The sequence below is a fragment of the Phyllobates terribilis genome, unplaced genomic scaffold, assembly GCF_046119375.1.
Source record: "Phyllobates terribilis strain yellow unplaced genomic scaffold, ASM4611937v1 Scaffold_5__5_contigs__length_657084704, whole genome shotgun sequence".
NCBI lineage: Eukaryota > Metazoa > Chordata > Amphibia > Anura > Dendrobatidae > Phyllobates > Phyllobates terribilis.
Window position 1 is genome coordinate 14,443,326 of NW_027362765.1, and position 15,548 is coordinate 14,458,873.

At 42.0% G+C, this 15,548-nt stretch overlaps 2 protein-coding genes across 3 annotated transcripts in view; both read right to left on the reverse strand.

Moving 5' to 3' along the window:
* The window catches only part of LOC141270496 (uncharacterized), a 462,326-nt gene that overhangs the window by 341,831 nt on the left and 104,947 nt on the right, over positions 1-15,548 (reverse strand). The gene's annotated exons all lie outside the window — the stretch shown is intronic.
* The window catches only part of LOC141270523 (uncharacterized), a 63,448-nt gene continuing 61,178 nt past the window's right edge, over positions 13,279-15,548 (reverse strand). For both annotated transcript variants that reach the window (XM_073680556.1, XM_073680555.1), the window contains exon 7: positions 13,279-15,001. In XM_073680556.1, the coding sequence (XP_073536657.1) occupies positions 13,617-15,001 (1,385 nt within the window). In that variant the 3' untranslated portion in view covers positions 13,279-13,616. The remainder of the gene's footprint in view (positions 15,002-15,548) is intronic.

A 15,548-nucleotide genomic window follows, 5' to 3' on the forward strand; every position in this document is an offset into this window, starting at 1 on the left:
ACATACAGGGCATGTAAAAGTTTGGACACCCCTGGTCAAAATTACTGTTATTGTGAACAGTTAAGAAAGTTGAAGGTGAAAATATATGTTCATCTTTTTCATTTTAAAAATTACAAAAAGGAAAATGGGCCAATGCAAAAGTTTAGACACCCTGCATGTAGTAACACCCCCTTTTAAAAGTATCACAGCTTGTAAACGCTTTTTGTAGCCAGATAAGAGTCTTTCAATTCTTGTTTGAAGGATTTTCCTCCATTCTTCCTTGGAAAATTCTTCAAGTTCGATGAGATTCCTGGGTCGTCTTGCATGCACTGCTATTTTGAGGTCTACCCACAGATTTTCAATGATGTTCAGATTAAGGGGCTGTGAGGGCCATTGTAAAACCTTCTGCTTGCGCCTTTTGAGGTAGTCTGTTGCGGATTTTGACGTGTATTTAGGGCCATTATCCATTTGTAGAGGCCATCATCTTTTCAACTTCAGATTTTTTACAGATAGCGTTATGTTTGCATCAAGAATTTCTTGAAATTGAATCCATTCCTCCCTCTAGCTGTGAAATGTTCCCTGTGCCATTGGCTATAACACAACCCCAAAGCATGATTGATCCACACCCATGCTTAATGGTTGGCAAGATGTTCCTTTTCTGAAATTCTGTTCCCTTTTTCTCTACACATACATTTGATCATTGTGGCCAAAGAGTTCTATATTAACCTCCTTGGTCCGCAGCACTTGTTTCCAAAATGCACCAGGCTTGTTTAGATGTTCTTTTGCATACTTCTGACTCTGAATCTTACGGTGAGGACATAGGAGAGGTTTTCTTCTGATGACTCTTCCATGAATGCCATATTCGTGCAGGTGTCTCTGAACAGTAGAACAATGTACCACAACTCCTGAGTCTGTTAAATCTTTCTGAAGGTCTTTTGCAGTCAAGCAGGGGTTCTGAGTTGCCTTTCTAGCAATCCTATGAGCAGCTCTCATTGAAATTTTGCTTGGTCTTCCAGACCTTATCTTGACCTTCACTGTTCCTGTCAACTGCTATTTCTTTATTAAATTTCGAACTGAGGAAAGGGCAACTTGAAAATGCTTTGCTATCTTCTGAACCCATGGCTGCTGTTTTTTGGCACAAGGTTAAAGTAGGCTGAATTTTAACAAAGCTGGGAAGTTTACATCATCTGACCTTTCCTAACGATTATAGTGAACAAACAAAAGACTGACTGTCACTTCGAAAAAGAAAAGTGGTATGTACAGGTGCATACTAAGAGTAGCCATCTGTATATATATCTAACCAAAAAAGTAGCACCCTGTAGTCTGTAGCCTAGGGTTATGGCTTCTTCACTATCATCACAAACAAAGTTGCACTCTGTAATGCCATAGCATGTAAACATGAAATATATGAAATATGAATTGCATATATTTGATAAAATAATGATAAAAACAATAAAAACCCCATCACCACAAAATGGAGATAACATCAGAATCTGCAGGAAAAACTAAATCAACCATTTTACAAAAAAAGAGGCAAAACTTAGTTTCATTTAGGCCACTTGCAGTCAGTGTCTAGGGTGACAATCCACCTGGCCTCTTTTTGGGCCAGAAGTTATTTTGCATTGCCACCAAACTTCTGATGTTAGCTCCACCTTGTGGTGATGGGTTTTTTATTGTTTTTATCAGTTTTAATCATTCTTTTCTCTCTTTACTTTTTATTCCTTTCATATTTAGGGAGGTGCCATGCTGCAGGACCCTTGATCTTTTACAGCATTGTGGGTCCAATCAAGGGATGTACTCCTGCATTTACCATCTTTTGAAGACATTCCTGATCATACTGACTGAAGAAATGTTTCCATTGATATATTCTGTGCATATGTATACACTGTGTTTATTTATACGTAATATGGTTATTTTTGATGTCCTTATGTTCTGCATTATGGTGCTTTGGTACCTTTAAAAATTTTTTTGCGCATGTTATACACATTGTACTTACATGTTATACATAATACAGTTATTTGTGATGTCCTTGCGCGTTCTATTTCGATGTTCTGATGTCCTCTTTTCTTCCCCTTCCCCTTGCGCATACGGAGGCGCAGTGCGCTTGCGCTGTGGTCACCCTCCTTGCCTCTCACGCGCCCGACTGTCTCCTGACCCTCTGCACGTCCTCAGGGGCCATGGCATTGCCACGCTCCCGTGCACGTGCGGTGGGTTTGACGGCCTGGGCTCGCGTGGTGGTGAGGTACGAGACCCGGCACATGCACCAGAGAGCGCCTCCATAGGCAGTCCCTTGCTTCCATTCATTGGGCGGTGGTCATGTGACAGTCACATGATCGCCCTATTTGGGCATTTAAGTTCCTTCTGCCCGGCCTCTCCCAGCCGCTTGAGAAAGCTGTTAATTCCCCTGGTGAAACACGCATTGTCATCCTTTCCCATCACCCCCACCTGCAGTGCTTCACAATTGATGGTGCCTGACTTCTGGTAAGGCTCTGGGGGCCCTAATTTTCTTTTATTGTACCATACATTGCCTTTTGGCCACTCATTTCTTATAACATGTGGTCTCTGGGTACGCAGACCTGCCTGCACTGCATTTTATTGGCAGTAATTTGATGGCAGACTGTCTCTGTTGCTCTGCAATTTTCTGGCATGTTGCACTTTGGTCATTTCCTATCCTATGTTATTGTGTTTTATGACCTTTGATATTTCAATAAAATTATATTTTTTATCCCAGTTAAACTCTAATTATCCTTATAAGATGATTGATTGAGTTGGCGTTTATAACGCTGGTTCCGACACTGTTCTGGCCGGTTACTCTGCGTTATCTTTGGATTATGTGTTTGGCCTTTTCTGTCCTAAAGTGTGAACTGTGCGGCTCCTTTACAGTGATATCTGTAGTGAAGACGCTACATGGAGACGTCTCCGCAGTCAGTGACATTTCCGGCATTATTTGCCCCTCACTACTGGCACAATTACCCCGCGCCGCCTTTTCTACAGTTTGATGTGTGAATGTAACGTGGGATTTTCCTGCTTGGAGACAAGTAGACGACACATGAGGTGATTATTACCAGTTACCGGACGTCTACTATATGGCGGCATATGATTGTGCTATCCACTTCATAACAGGAGCTAAAATGCCTAAATCTGGTTTGTTTAACCCCTTCCAGGGAGGGAGTACTTGGTAGACTATATTCAGAAGAATATGGCTGAGGCTATGGCCCCACTATCAGTATTTGGTCAGTATTGTAACTCAGGAGTGGGAGTCAAAACGTAGCCTCCTATATGGCCATCCACCTCTCCAGTCGCTGTGTTGTTTTTTTTTGTTAAAAAAAGATGGAGGGTTGCGTCTGTGCTTGGATTTTAGAGAAATTAATAAAATCAGTTCACAATCCCTGTCCTTTGCCCCTTATACCGGACCTGTTTAACCAATTATCTGGAGCTAAATGGTTTTCCAAACTTGACTTGAGAGGGGCATATAACCTTATACGCGTACGTCAGGGTGATAAATGGAAGACCGCATTCAATATGCCTCAGTGTCATTTTGAAAATTTGGTGATGTAATTTGGGTTAACCAATGCACCGGCAGTCTTTCAAAATTTCATACACTTTTTGCTCACTGGTGGGTAGATTTGTGGTGATTTACCCAGATGACTTTGATTTATTCACATACTCTGGAGGAGCATCATGAGCATGTCAGACAGTTTCTCCAGGTTCTACATGACAACCATTTATTTGCTAAACGGGAGAAATGTCAATTTGAGATCCAGCAGGTCTAGCACATAAGGTGATTTTCTTGACCAATCATAAGAGCCTGGTGCTAAGTTCTTAAACACCAGCTAGGCTTTTGGTCCCACTTCAATAGCTGCCAACTGCTAGGAGCTTAGCAACATTGTTCATTTATAATATAGTTAAAGTTCATGGTGTTCCCAAAAACATAATTTGTGATTGAGGGGTTCAATTTCTGGCTAGTTTTCGCTCTAGATTGGGTATCAAGCTGTCTTTTCTCTGTCTATCATCCCAAGACTAATGGTCAAACGGAAAGAATGAACCAGGAAATAGAGCAGTATTAGGGATGTTTTGTCTCTAATCAGGAAGACTGGGTGGAATTTCTGCCCCTTACCGAGTATGCTCTAAATAAACATTCCTCTAAGGGTACTGAGACCTTGTGTTACACGAACGCCGCTAGGTTCAGATAGGGGCGAGACAGGTTACATGAATTCTTTGGAATCCTGGGGAAACCGTTACTCAGGGCGACCATAGACCATGTGCTGCAGCTTCTCTCAGGCACACAGGGGTATTGACCCTCAGGCACAGACACGTAGGTTGTTTCACTTGCTGACCAGGCACACTTGACAAGAGTCCTCATAAACGGTAGAAAAGTAGCATTTAATAAGCCACACAGCCAGTGCAAGTTAAGTCTTATGAGCAACAGGCTCCAGTGACAAACAGTACAGTTTCCTAAGCAGCACAGCAGTTCAGTCTTCCCAGTAGTACAGGACAGCACAGTTCTAATGCAAAGGCACATTAATGAACACAGCATTCTTTACAGCACAGTGAGATGGAGGAGAGGGGGAGGGTTTGCTGAGGGAGATGACGCCTGTGACATCATTTCTTCCAGTTCTTATCTTTCTGCCTGACAATACTCTGCACTGCTAGTTCAGGAACTCTACCTGACCAGTGCTTAGCTTCACTCCTGACTTAAATCCTTTTCCCTTGCAGGGGAGCTTCTGTGACATACAGAACACACACAACACCTTTCTCTTTGGCTCCAGCCAGACAGTAAACAACTTCCCCACAATCCCCCTGGGGCTCTGCTGAAACACTCCCGTTCTCCTGTGACTGTGTTAACCATTCTAGTTGCTGGATGCTTCTGGAGCACAACACTTCATGTCTCATGTGCTTGTGTTACTTCTAATAGTAGCGGAATGCTTTTAAAGCAACAGCACTACTTCTGCATGTCACACTCTTCCCTCCTTTTTGAATGTCGTACGCAAGATTCGTTTTAATTGGTCAATCTGACCAATTCTGAGACAATTTGTAACTTTATATACAAATTGGCATTGTGAAATTGGTATAAAGTTCATAAACATTGATATCAACCTAATCTTACGACCATTTTCTTGTAGGATGCCTGTAAGAAATAAACAGTTAACACAATTAAAACAATCAGCATCTCTTCAGCTGCAGCTTTTCGTACATCTTCAACCAGCTCTCTCTCTCTCTATGCTTTAACAGTTCTTTGTTTCTACAAAGTATTTTAAGGAAAATCAAAGCATGAAAACAAGTCTGTCCACTAGGCAACATCTTCCATACTGCCTCTCAGTGGTGAATACCACTCAAGTGGGCTTACCTGGTCCACTGGCAGAGATACCTGCTTCCAGTCGACAGCCTTGGCACTTGACTCGGTTCACCAAGTGTCTCATACGTCAGCATCACGGGCCTCCTCACTTCTCGAGTTGACATCCTCCTGGTGGGTTGCTCCTCAGAGACCACGGGTTCTTCAGTCACATGAAGTTTCTTCCACTGCACTCATTTTCCGTGCTTCCTCAGATGCTCTTGGAGGTGCCTCTGTAAGTTCCTGTACTTCTCCCGAGTCGCTTGTTTCCGCATGGTCTGGTAATTCCGCTCCTCCTCGATTGGTCTCTTCAGGGGCCGGTGTTCGATCATCAGATCTGAATTAGACTTCATCTGTACTGCTTGGTACGAACTCTGGAGCCTCAGGACTTAGTTCACTCTCCTGAGGATGGTACATCCCTCTCCTTGCCGGTCTGAGTAATACAACGGTGTGTTCTTCTCCATCAGAACTTTCAAAGTCACTATACACCTCCGGAACTTCAGTCTGTGGTGGTCCCTTAGTCGATCTCAGACGATGTTGGTCTACTTCTGGGAAGTCTTGTTGTAGTGGGAGATAATCACAGAGTAGCAGTAAATTCGGATGGAGGGGGGGGTTTGCTGAGGGAGATGATCCCTGTGACACCATTTCTTCCAGTCCTTATCTTTTTGCCTGACAATTTTGTTCCCAATTAATTAAGGTCTGGAGGGAGGTCGAAAGGTATCTTTTGGTAACTAGTGACTGGGCCAAAAGAGGTGCTAACCGCAGACGTAGGAAGGCTCCTGGCAAGGGAAAACCCAGCGGTCATGGTACACATTGGTACCAATGACAAAGTAAGAGTGAGGTGGAAGGTCTTTAAAAAGTATTACACGGAATTAGGAGAGAAGCTAAAGTACAGGACCTCCATGGTGGTGTTCTCAGAAATACTGCTGATTCTACTAGCATCATTAGAAAGTTAGCGGGAGCTTAAGGAAATAATTAAGTGGCAGGAAGAAAGGGTTTGGGTTCATGGAGAACTGGGCGTACTTCTCTGTCGGCTACAGGCTCTGCGATAGGGACAGGCTGCATCTGTAATGGGGAGGGTGCAGCTCTGCTGGGGGAAAAAGGGTTAGTTGGATGGAGGAGCTTTCAAACTAGGATTTGTGGGGTGGGAGGGTAGCTGTGCAAATAAGGGGGTAAAATAGACAAAGAGTGAGACAGTAGGGGTCAATGAGGATTAAGGGGGGCTAGGACATTCAAGGAAAGTAAGGAGGAGAGTAGGAGTAATAAATATACTAATAGTATTAAATGTCTGCAGGCAAATGCAAGAAGTCTTGAAAACAAAAGAATGAATCATAGAATCATAGAATAGAATCATAGAATGGTAGAGTTGGAAGGGACCTCCTGGGTCATCTGGTCCAACCCCCTGCTCAAAGCAGGATTCACTAGATCATCTCAGACAGATGTCTGTCCAGCCTCTGTTTGAAGACGTCCATTGAAGGGGAACTCACCACTTCTCGTGGCAGCCTGTTCCACTCATTAATCACCCTAACTGTCAAAAAGTTTTTTCTAATATCTAATCTGTGTCTCCTCCCATTTAGTTTCATCCCATTGCTTCTAGTCTTTCCTTGTGCAAATGAGAATAAAGATGATCCTTCTACAATGTGACAGCCCTTGACATATTTGTAGACAGCTATTAAGTCTCCTATCAGTCTTCTTTTTTGCAAGCTAAACATTCCCAAATCCTGCAACCGTTCCTCATAGGACATGGTTTGCAGACCAGTCACCATTCTGGTCGCTCTTCTCTGAACTTGCTCCAGTTTGTCTATGTCTTTTTTAAAATGTGGTGCCCAAAACTGTACACAGTATTCCAGATGAGGTCTGACCAAAGAGGAGTAAAGACCGATAATGACTTCACGTGATCTAGACTGTATGCTTCTGTTAATACATCCCAGAATTGTATTTGCCTTTTTTGCTGCTGCATCACACTGTTGACTCATGTTCAGTCTATGATCTATTAGTATACCTAAGTCTTTTTCACATGTACTGTTGCTTAGCTCTATTCCTCCCATTTTGTATATGCTTTTTTCATTTTTATTGCCCAGATGTAGTACTTTGCATTTTTCCCTGTTAAAAACCATTCTGTTGGTTGCTGCCCACTGCTCCAGTTTATTTAGGTCTTTTTGAATCCTCTCTCTCTCTTCTCTAGTATTAGCTATCCCTCCTAGCTTTGTGTCATCAGCAAATTTAATCAGTTTACCCTCAATTCCTTCATCTAAATCATTGATAAAGATGTTGAACAATACAGGTCCCAGGACGGAGCCCTGTGGTACCCCACTTGAGACATTCATCCAGCTGGATGTGAAGCCATTTACAACCACCCTTTGAGTCCGATCACTAAGCCAGTTATGAATCCACCTAACAGTTGCCTGGTCCATTGCATACTTGGTCATTTTTTCAATAAGGATGGTGTGAGATACTTTGTCAAATGCTTTGCTGAAGTCAAGATATACTATATCTACAGCATTTCCCTGATCCACCCAGTCAGTGATTCTGTCATAGAAGGAAATTAAGTTAGTCTGACATGACTTGTTAGTTACAAACCCATGCTGACTCTGGTTAATCACTTCATTCTTATCCATGTACTTACATACATGTTGTTTAATAATTTGTTCAAAGATCTTTCCTGGTATAGAAGTCAGACTCACCGGCCTATAGTTCCCTGGGTCCACCTTCTTCCCCTTTTTGAAGATAGGAACAACATTTGCTCTTCTCCAGTCTTCTGGGACTTCTCCTGTTCTCCATGAATTTTCAAAGATTATGGAGAGTGGTTCTAAAATTTCTTCTACGATCTCCTTCAGTACTCTGGGGTGTAATTCATCTGGACCTGGAGACTTGAACTCATTTATGTTAGCTAAATATTCCCTCACAATCTTTCTGTTTACAGATAACTTGGATTCCTCTATTCCTTTAAAAGGACAGTGAAGATCAGTTGATGTTACATTTTCTTTCTGAGAGAAAACAGATGCAAAATAGGAATTAAAAAGTTCGGCCTTCTCAACATCCTCTCTTACCATTTCTCCATTTTCATCCTGTAAAAATCCTATAGCATCTTTGACTTTTCTTTTACTTTTGACATACCCCCAAAATCCTTTTTTATTGCTTTTGACATCTCTTGCAAGCCTTAATTCATTGTCAGCTTTAGCTAACCTGATACGTGCCCTACAGGATCTGCAGACTGCATTATAATCTTCTTTAGATATGCCTCCCTCTTTCCATTTAATAAACATTTCTTTCTTTCTTTTTAGCATGTGTTTAAGTTCTGTGTTCATCCATCCTGGTTTCCTTAAATGCTTCCCATTCTTCCTACTTTTCGGGATTGTTAACGATTGTGCTTTGAGAATCTCATTTTTAAAAATTTCCCATCCTTCCTGGACATTTTTGTCCTTAAGGACATCCAGCCATTGGATCCCTCCTATTCTCTTTCTGAGTCTCTTAAAATCTGCCTTTCTAAAATCTAACCTTGAAGTCTGAGTCTTCACATGTCTTCCTCCTCTAGTTATCCAAAATTCTATAATAGCATGATCGCTGCCTCCTAGGGTCCCAGCCACCTTTACCTCCTCAACCATTTCCTCCCTGTTTATAAGGATTAGATCCAAAGTAGCAGATCCCCTTGTTTTCTCCCCTACCTTTTGGAAGATAAAGTTGTCAGCAAGAGAGGATAAGAATTTGCTTGACCTGTTAGTTTTACTTGAGAGAGATTCCCAACAAATGTCTGGATAGTTGAAATCTCCCATGACCACTACGTCATATTTTTTGGAGAACTTGGTCATTTGATACATAAAGAGTTCATCCATATCTTCAGCTTGCCCAGGTGGCCTGTAGTAAATGCCTACAATGGTGTCCTTTCCGTTGTTCTCTCCTTGTATTCTTACCCAAACAGTTTCCACAGAACTCCCAGTCGCTGAAGCTTCAATCTCTGTGCAGATATACGCTTTTCTAACATACAATGCAACACCTCCTCCTCGTTTATCAAGTCTGTTTCTTGCAAATAAGTTGTATCCTTTTAGCCTTTTATTCCAATCATGTGTATCGTCCCACCAAGTTTCAGTGATTCCAATGACATCATATTCCTTTTCCTGCATTAGTAGTTCCAATTCTCCTTGTTTGTTGCCCATGCTTTGTGCATTTGTATAAAAACATTTTAGTTTGTGATTGGTTTCTCTTCCTCCCATATTTTTATTATTTAAATTGTTTTGTCTTTGTTCTTCCTTTCCACTTCCAGTAGCAGAGATCTCAATAGTATTTGTCAGCTGTATGGCTTTTTCTGGCCTTTTGCTTCCCTTCCCACATTGTTCTAGTTTAAAGCTCTTCTGATGAGTGTAGCAAGGCGACTTCCAAATACATGTTTTCCAGTCTTCGTAAGGTGCACCCCATCTCTAGCAAGTAGTCCATCGTATAGGTAATTCATTCCGTGATCCAGAAATCCAAATCCTTGTTGACGGCACCATCGACGTAGCCAGTTGTTCACCTGTAGAATCTTATTCCACCTCATTGTTCCATGGCCATCCACTGGGAGGATGGATGAGAAGACCACCTGCGCTCCCAATTCTTTCACTTTCTTGCCTAAGTCTTCAAAGTCACTGCAGATGGTTTCCAGGTCCTTTCTTGCGGTGTCATTTGTCCCCACATATATTAGCAGGAATGGGTAGTGATCTGTAGGTCTGAAGAGTCTTGATATCCTGTCAGACACATCTTTAACTTTTGCTCCTGGAAGACAGCACATTTCTCTTGAGGTTATGTCTGGTCTTATGAATTAGAGACTCATGTCAGACACAGATTACGATGTGGTGGCCATTACGGAAACCTGGCTGGATGAAAGCTTGGGTAACAAACATAGAGGGTTACACTACATTCAAAAGGATAGAAAAAAAAAAGAAGGTAGAGGGGTGGGTATTTTCGTTAAATCCAACTTAAGACCTTGAGCTCAATGACGACATAGGTGGGAGCTTCAACAATGTAGAGCACACATGCCCAACTTTGGGTGATTATATTTGGACTGTGTGACGACCCGGAGTCTTACATGGGTGTAACGCTACTCAGACAACAGCGTGGCAATACTTTATTGAACCACAAGGCGGGCAATAAACACATATAACAGTCCCAGAAAATACCCAAGATGATACATTACACAGTCTCACCCTTCCACCCGTCTGGAATAGAATAGCTGCGACTTTGGAGTCTTCCAGGGCTGACTACCTCAACCAGTGGCCCTCCACTTCTGGTGGGCCCCCACAGAGAGGAGGCAGTGGCAAGCTCAGGAAGCTAGCAGTCCATGGAGGTACAAGGCCAGGAGACCAAAGGGTCCCACCCTGACCTCTCAGAGTTTCCATGAGGCCAGGCGACCGGTGGGTCCCTCCTGGCAACTCCAAATGTCTCCATGGGTTCTAGACAACCGCTGGGTCCCTCCTACCAACCTCAAAACAACATATCCATGGGGCCAGGTGACTTCATCGTCCTCTCCTGGTCTCCCCAAAAGTATCCACGGTCTCTCTGATGGTTAAATGGAGCAAATCTGTATCGTTCCAGTCAGGGCCAATATCCATAGACTAGAATCATATAGAATACAAATCTGTGTATCTTTGGATGCCATGCTATCCATCTACTTTCCTGAAGGATGTCTCTCATTCTTCTTCTAAAGTCTTTCTAATTCTATGTCCCAAGTCTGACTGCAACAGAAGCACATGTCCCTTCTGCTTCTCTGGGCTCTCGTCTGACTCCTACAGAAGCATATCTCCTGTTTTAAGTGCACAGGTCAAGGGGTTTTTGGAGGGCAGTCTCACATGGCTCAGCTATCATTGTTTGAGATAATCTATTTACATAGTTGGTATCACAGGGCTATTGTAAATAAACTTTCAGCTGACTTAGTACAATTTGTCATTAGCATAGTAAACATGATTGTTTCCAAAGGAATATAATTCAACATTCAGGGTTATACAAATACTGGTCTGTTCTTATTGACCAGTGACAAATACACAAAGATAATAGAGTATTTCTCTTGGATTAACAATCTAAACATCTGGCTTGTTAAGATTTTAGGCTGTATCATCACAGCCTATGACACCAGAACCACTACACCTATGTGGGGCCATTATTCTGCATAGAGGACTTTGTGGGGCCCATTATACTGTATGGAAACCTACGTGGGGCCCATTATACTGTATACTGGTTGGCCCACGACATTTTCCAAGTTTTTCATTGTGGCCCTCTGTGTGTTTTGAGTTTTACATCCCTTATGTACAGTCAGTATGGGTAAATGTCCATGGAAATGGCAATAATGGAAAGCTGCTAATTGGAGTTTACTACAAGCCTCCTAATATAGCTGAACACGTAGAGGATGATATGCTGCAACAAAATAAAAAGGAAACAAAAACAAGTCATGGTCAAAAGTGTTGGCTCCCTTGAAATTGATCCAGAAAATGAAGTAATTTTCCCAGAAAATGATTGCAATTACACGTTTTGTTATACATGTTTATTTCCTTTGTTTTCTTGTGTTGTTCCAATACACACAGAGAAAAAAGGCACATTGAACATAATTTCAAACAAAACCACAAAAAATAGGCTAGACAAAATTATTGGTACCTTGCCAAAATTGTGGGTAAACAACTTTGTTTCAAGCATGTGAAGCATGTTCAAATGCAATTCTGACAAGTAATAGGTATGGGCAATATGAAAATCACACCTAAAAACAAGATAAAAAAGGGAGAAGTTCGTGTGCCACACCAAGCATGGAGTAAACAGAAAAAGGAGAAGAGAACTGTCTGAGGACGTGAGAACCAAAATTGTTGAAAAATATCAACAATTTCAAGGTTACAAGTTCATCTTCAGAGATCTGGATGTTCCTTTGTCCATGGTGTGCAACATAATCAATAAATTTACAACTCATACAGTCAAATATGGTGGAGGTTCAAAGATGTTTTGGGGTTGTTTTGCTGCCTCTGACACTGGGTGCCTTGACTGTGTGCAAGGCCTCATGAAATCTGAAGGTTAGCAAAGGATTTTGGGTCACAATGTAGTGACCAGAAAGCTGGGTTTGCGTCCTAGGTCATGGGTCTTCCAGCATGACAATGACCACAAACATACTTCAAGAAGCACCCAGAAATGGGTGGAAACAAAGTGCTGGAGAGTTCTGACCAGCAATGAGTCCAGATCTAAATCCTATTGAACACCTATGGAGAGATCTTAAAATTGCTGTTTGGAGAAAAATATTAAAATTGGAGAGTCCTCAGTGGTTGATACCTTTTAATGGCAAACTGAATTGATTGCAAATTGCAAGCTTTCGAGAATACTCAGGTCTCTTTATCAACACAAAATCTGAAGAGTCACATTTATACACAACAGGGCACAGGAATAATGCAATAGATAAGACAAGTGGACGTGAAGCAGAACTATCAGTATGGGAAAGGGAGAAGCAGTAGTGGCCGTAAATATTGGAACTGTTCAAAGATAAGGTGTATGATAGTTTTATTGTCCTGTGATTGCGGTTTGGTCCATGATTGTGATGCCCCCAAATGGTCTGAGGAGCACATTCCTTAGTTGATGTAAAAAGACATAAATCCATGTGACACATTCATTCCTGCTCTGTGTCAAAGGTTGTCATAACTTTGTCTCTCTGAGATTTGAAGTTACCTTTTAATACAACTAGTTTCATGTCCATGATGCTGTGATTAGGGATACAAAAATGTTTGGTAACAAGTAGATCTATTCTTTTATTGTGTGGCGATGAGAATTCATCCTTGTTCTAAGTTTTTGCCCCGTCTCCCCTATATACAGACCCCCAGTTGGACATTTGGTACATATAATTGAGTACACTACATTAGATGTGATACATCTGAAAGTACCTGGAATCTTGTGGTCCTGATGTGAGTTGGGAATCTTCATCTTGTCCGTGGTCATTATAAATGGACAGTTTTTACATTTACAGTTGGTGAGGATGAATTTTGTAAGTTTCACAACAAAAGTTAAACTATCCTCCTGGTCAGTTTGCTTTCCCTTCCAGTACCTTTTCATTCTAACAATGTTAGGTTTCCTGGAGATTATACTTACTCCATTTATTTTTGGTTCTTCTTAGCTTGCCTTCTTTGCCCTGTATGAATATGTTTTAGTTTCTCACTCAGGGTTTTCATATTTTACTTAATACTTTCCTTTCCCCTTGTTGACAGTGTTGCGACCTCCCCTCTGGTTCCTCAGGAGGTTTGAGAAACTCCTCAACGGCCTATTAGGGAGTTAGATCCGTGGTGGAATTTTTAGTTGTGCAGCTAGGGCCTTTCTAGTCGGTACAGAGATTAGTTGGGTGTAGCTGCGGCATACTTCCCTGGGTGCGTTTTTCAAGATGTGCTTTCTGGTTAAAACATTTCTCACATTTTGAACATGAAAAAGGCTTCTCCCCCGAGTGACTCCTCTGATGTTTATTAAGGTGTGATTTCTGTTCAAGACATTTCCCACAATCTGAACATGAAAAAGGCTTCTCCCTGGTGTGAGTTCTTTGATGTGTACTAAGATGTGATTTCTGTACAAAACATTTCCCACAATCTGAACATGAAAATGGCTTCTCCCCTGTGTGGGTTCTCTGGTGCCTAACAAAATCTGATTTCTGGTTAAAACATTTTCCACATTCTGAACATAAAAAAGGCTTCTCCCCTGTGTGAGTTCTCTGATGTTTGATAAGAGTTGATTTCACTGCAAAACAGTTCCCACATTCTGAACATGAAAAAGGTTTCTCCCCTGTGTGAGTTCTCTGATGTATATTAAGTTGTGATTTCTGTACAAAACATTTCCCACAATCTGAACATGAAAAAGGCTTCTCCTCTGTGTGAGTTCTCTGATGTTTGATAAGATCTGATTTCTTTACAAAACATTTCCCACATTCTGAACATGAACATGGCTTCTCCCCTGTGTGAGTTCTCTGATGTGCAATAAGATTTGATTTCTTTGCAAAACATTTCCCACATTCTGAACATGGAAATGGCTTCTCCCCTGTGTGAGTTCTCTCATGTGCAATAAGATGTGATTTATCTGTAAAGCAGTTCCCACATTCTGAACATGAAAAAGGCTTCTCTCCTGTGTGAGTTCTCTGGTGCCTAACAAGATCTGATTTCTGATTAAAACATTTCTCACATTCTGAACATGAAAATGGCTTCTCCCTTGTGTGAGGCTTCTCCCCTGTGTGGGTTCTTTGGTGCCTAACAAGATCTGAATTCTGTTTAAAACATTTCTCACATTCTGAACATGAAAATGGCTTCTCTCCTGTGTGGGTTCTCTGGTGCCTAACAAGATCTGATTTCTGATTAAAACATCTCCCACACTTGGAACAAGAAAATCTATTCTTCACTGTGTGAATTTTTTTATGTTTAAGAAAACACTTTTTGAGGGGAAAACTATTTCTATATTCTGAATGTGAAAATGGCTTCTTTGCTTTAGGAGCAATTTGTTTTTTAATGCTTATTTTGTGACTTTGGTTTTCCATAGTAGTCAGTAATGAATCTGAAGACAGGACCTGTTTCATAGGATCAGATGACAGATCTTTGCTGTGAAGGAATAATGGTAGATCTGGAGTAATGGCAATCATTTCAATTGTATCCTGTAGGATATCAAAATTATCTGATTTGAAAATTGAAGATGTCAGCTGTCCCTCTGATCTCCTGGTACAGACATCTGCCAAGAATAAAACCAATTATTATTTTTTAATAAAAAATCCTTGAATTTTATATTTTTCAACATTTCTACTTAAACTGTCAGTAAAAATGGCAAGTTATGCAAAAAAATGTGTAGTGCCGGCGTCCCTGCCCTCTGCTAGGCAGGGACGCTGCTCCCCTCACCGCTCTGCTCCGTGCCCGGCATCCTCCCCCCGCTCTGCTGTCAGCGCGCGCTCCGTCCCGGCGTCCTCCTCCTGCTCTGCTCTCAGCGCGCGCTCCTTCCCGGCCCCTGTGCTTAGGGCGCGCGCGCTCCCCTCCTCTTAAAGGGGCCGCGCGCGCCGCCCTAAAGAGTCCCCGGCCAATGGCCGGAGGACTTCATCATATATAAGGCACCTCCTCCAAAATGGAGGTGCCCGAGCAATGTTGTTTGCACCTGTGTCTCACCTGTGCTTCAGCCCTCAGGTCCCGTTGCCAGTTTCCTGCCTGATTCCTGCCTGAATACTTGTTACCTGTCTGCCAGTCTGAGGTCCGACGGTCTGCCTTACTACTCCTGTCAGTCTGTCTAA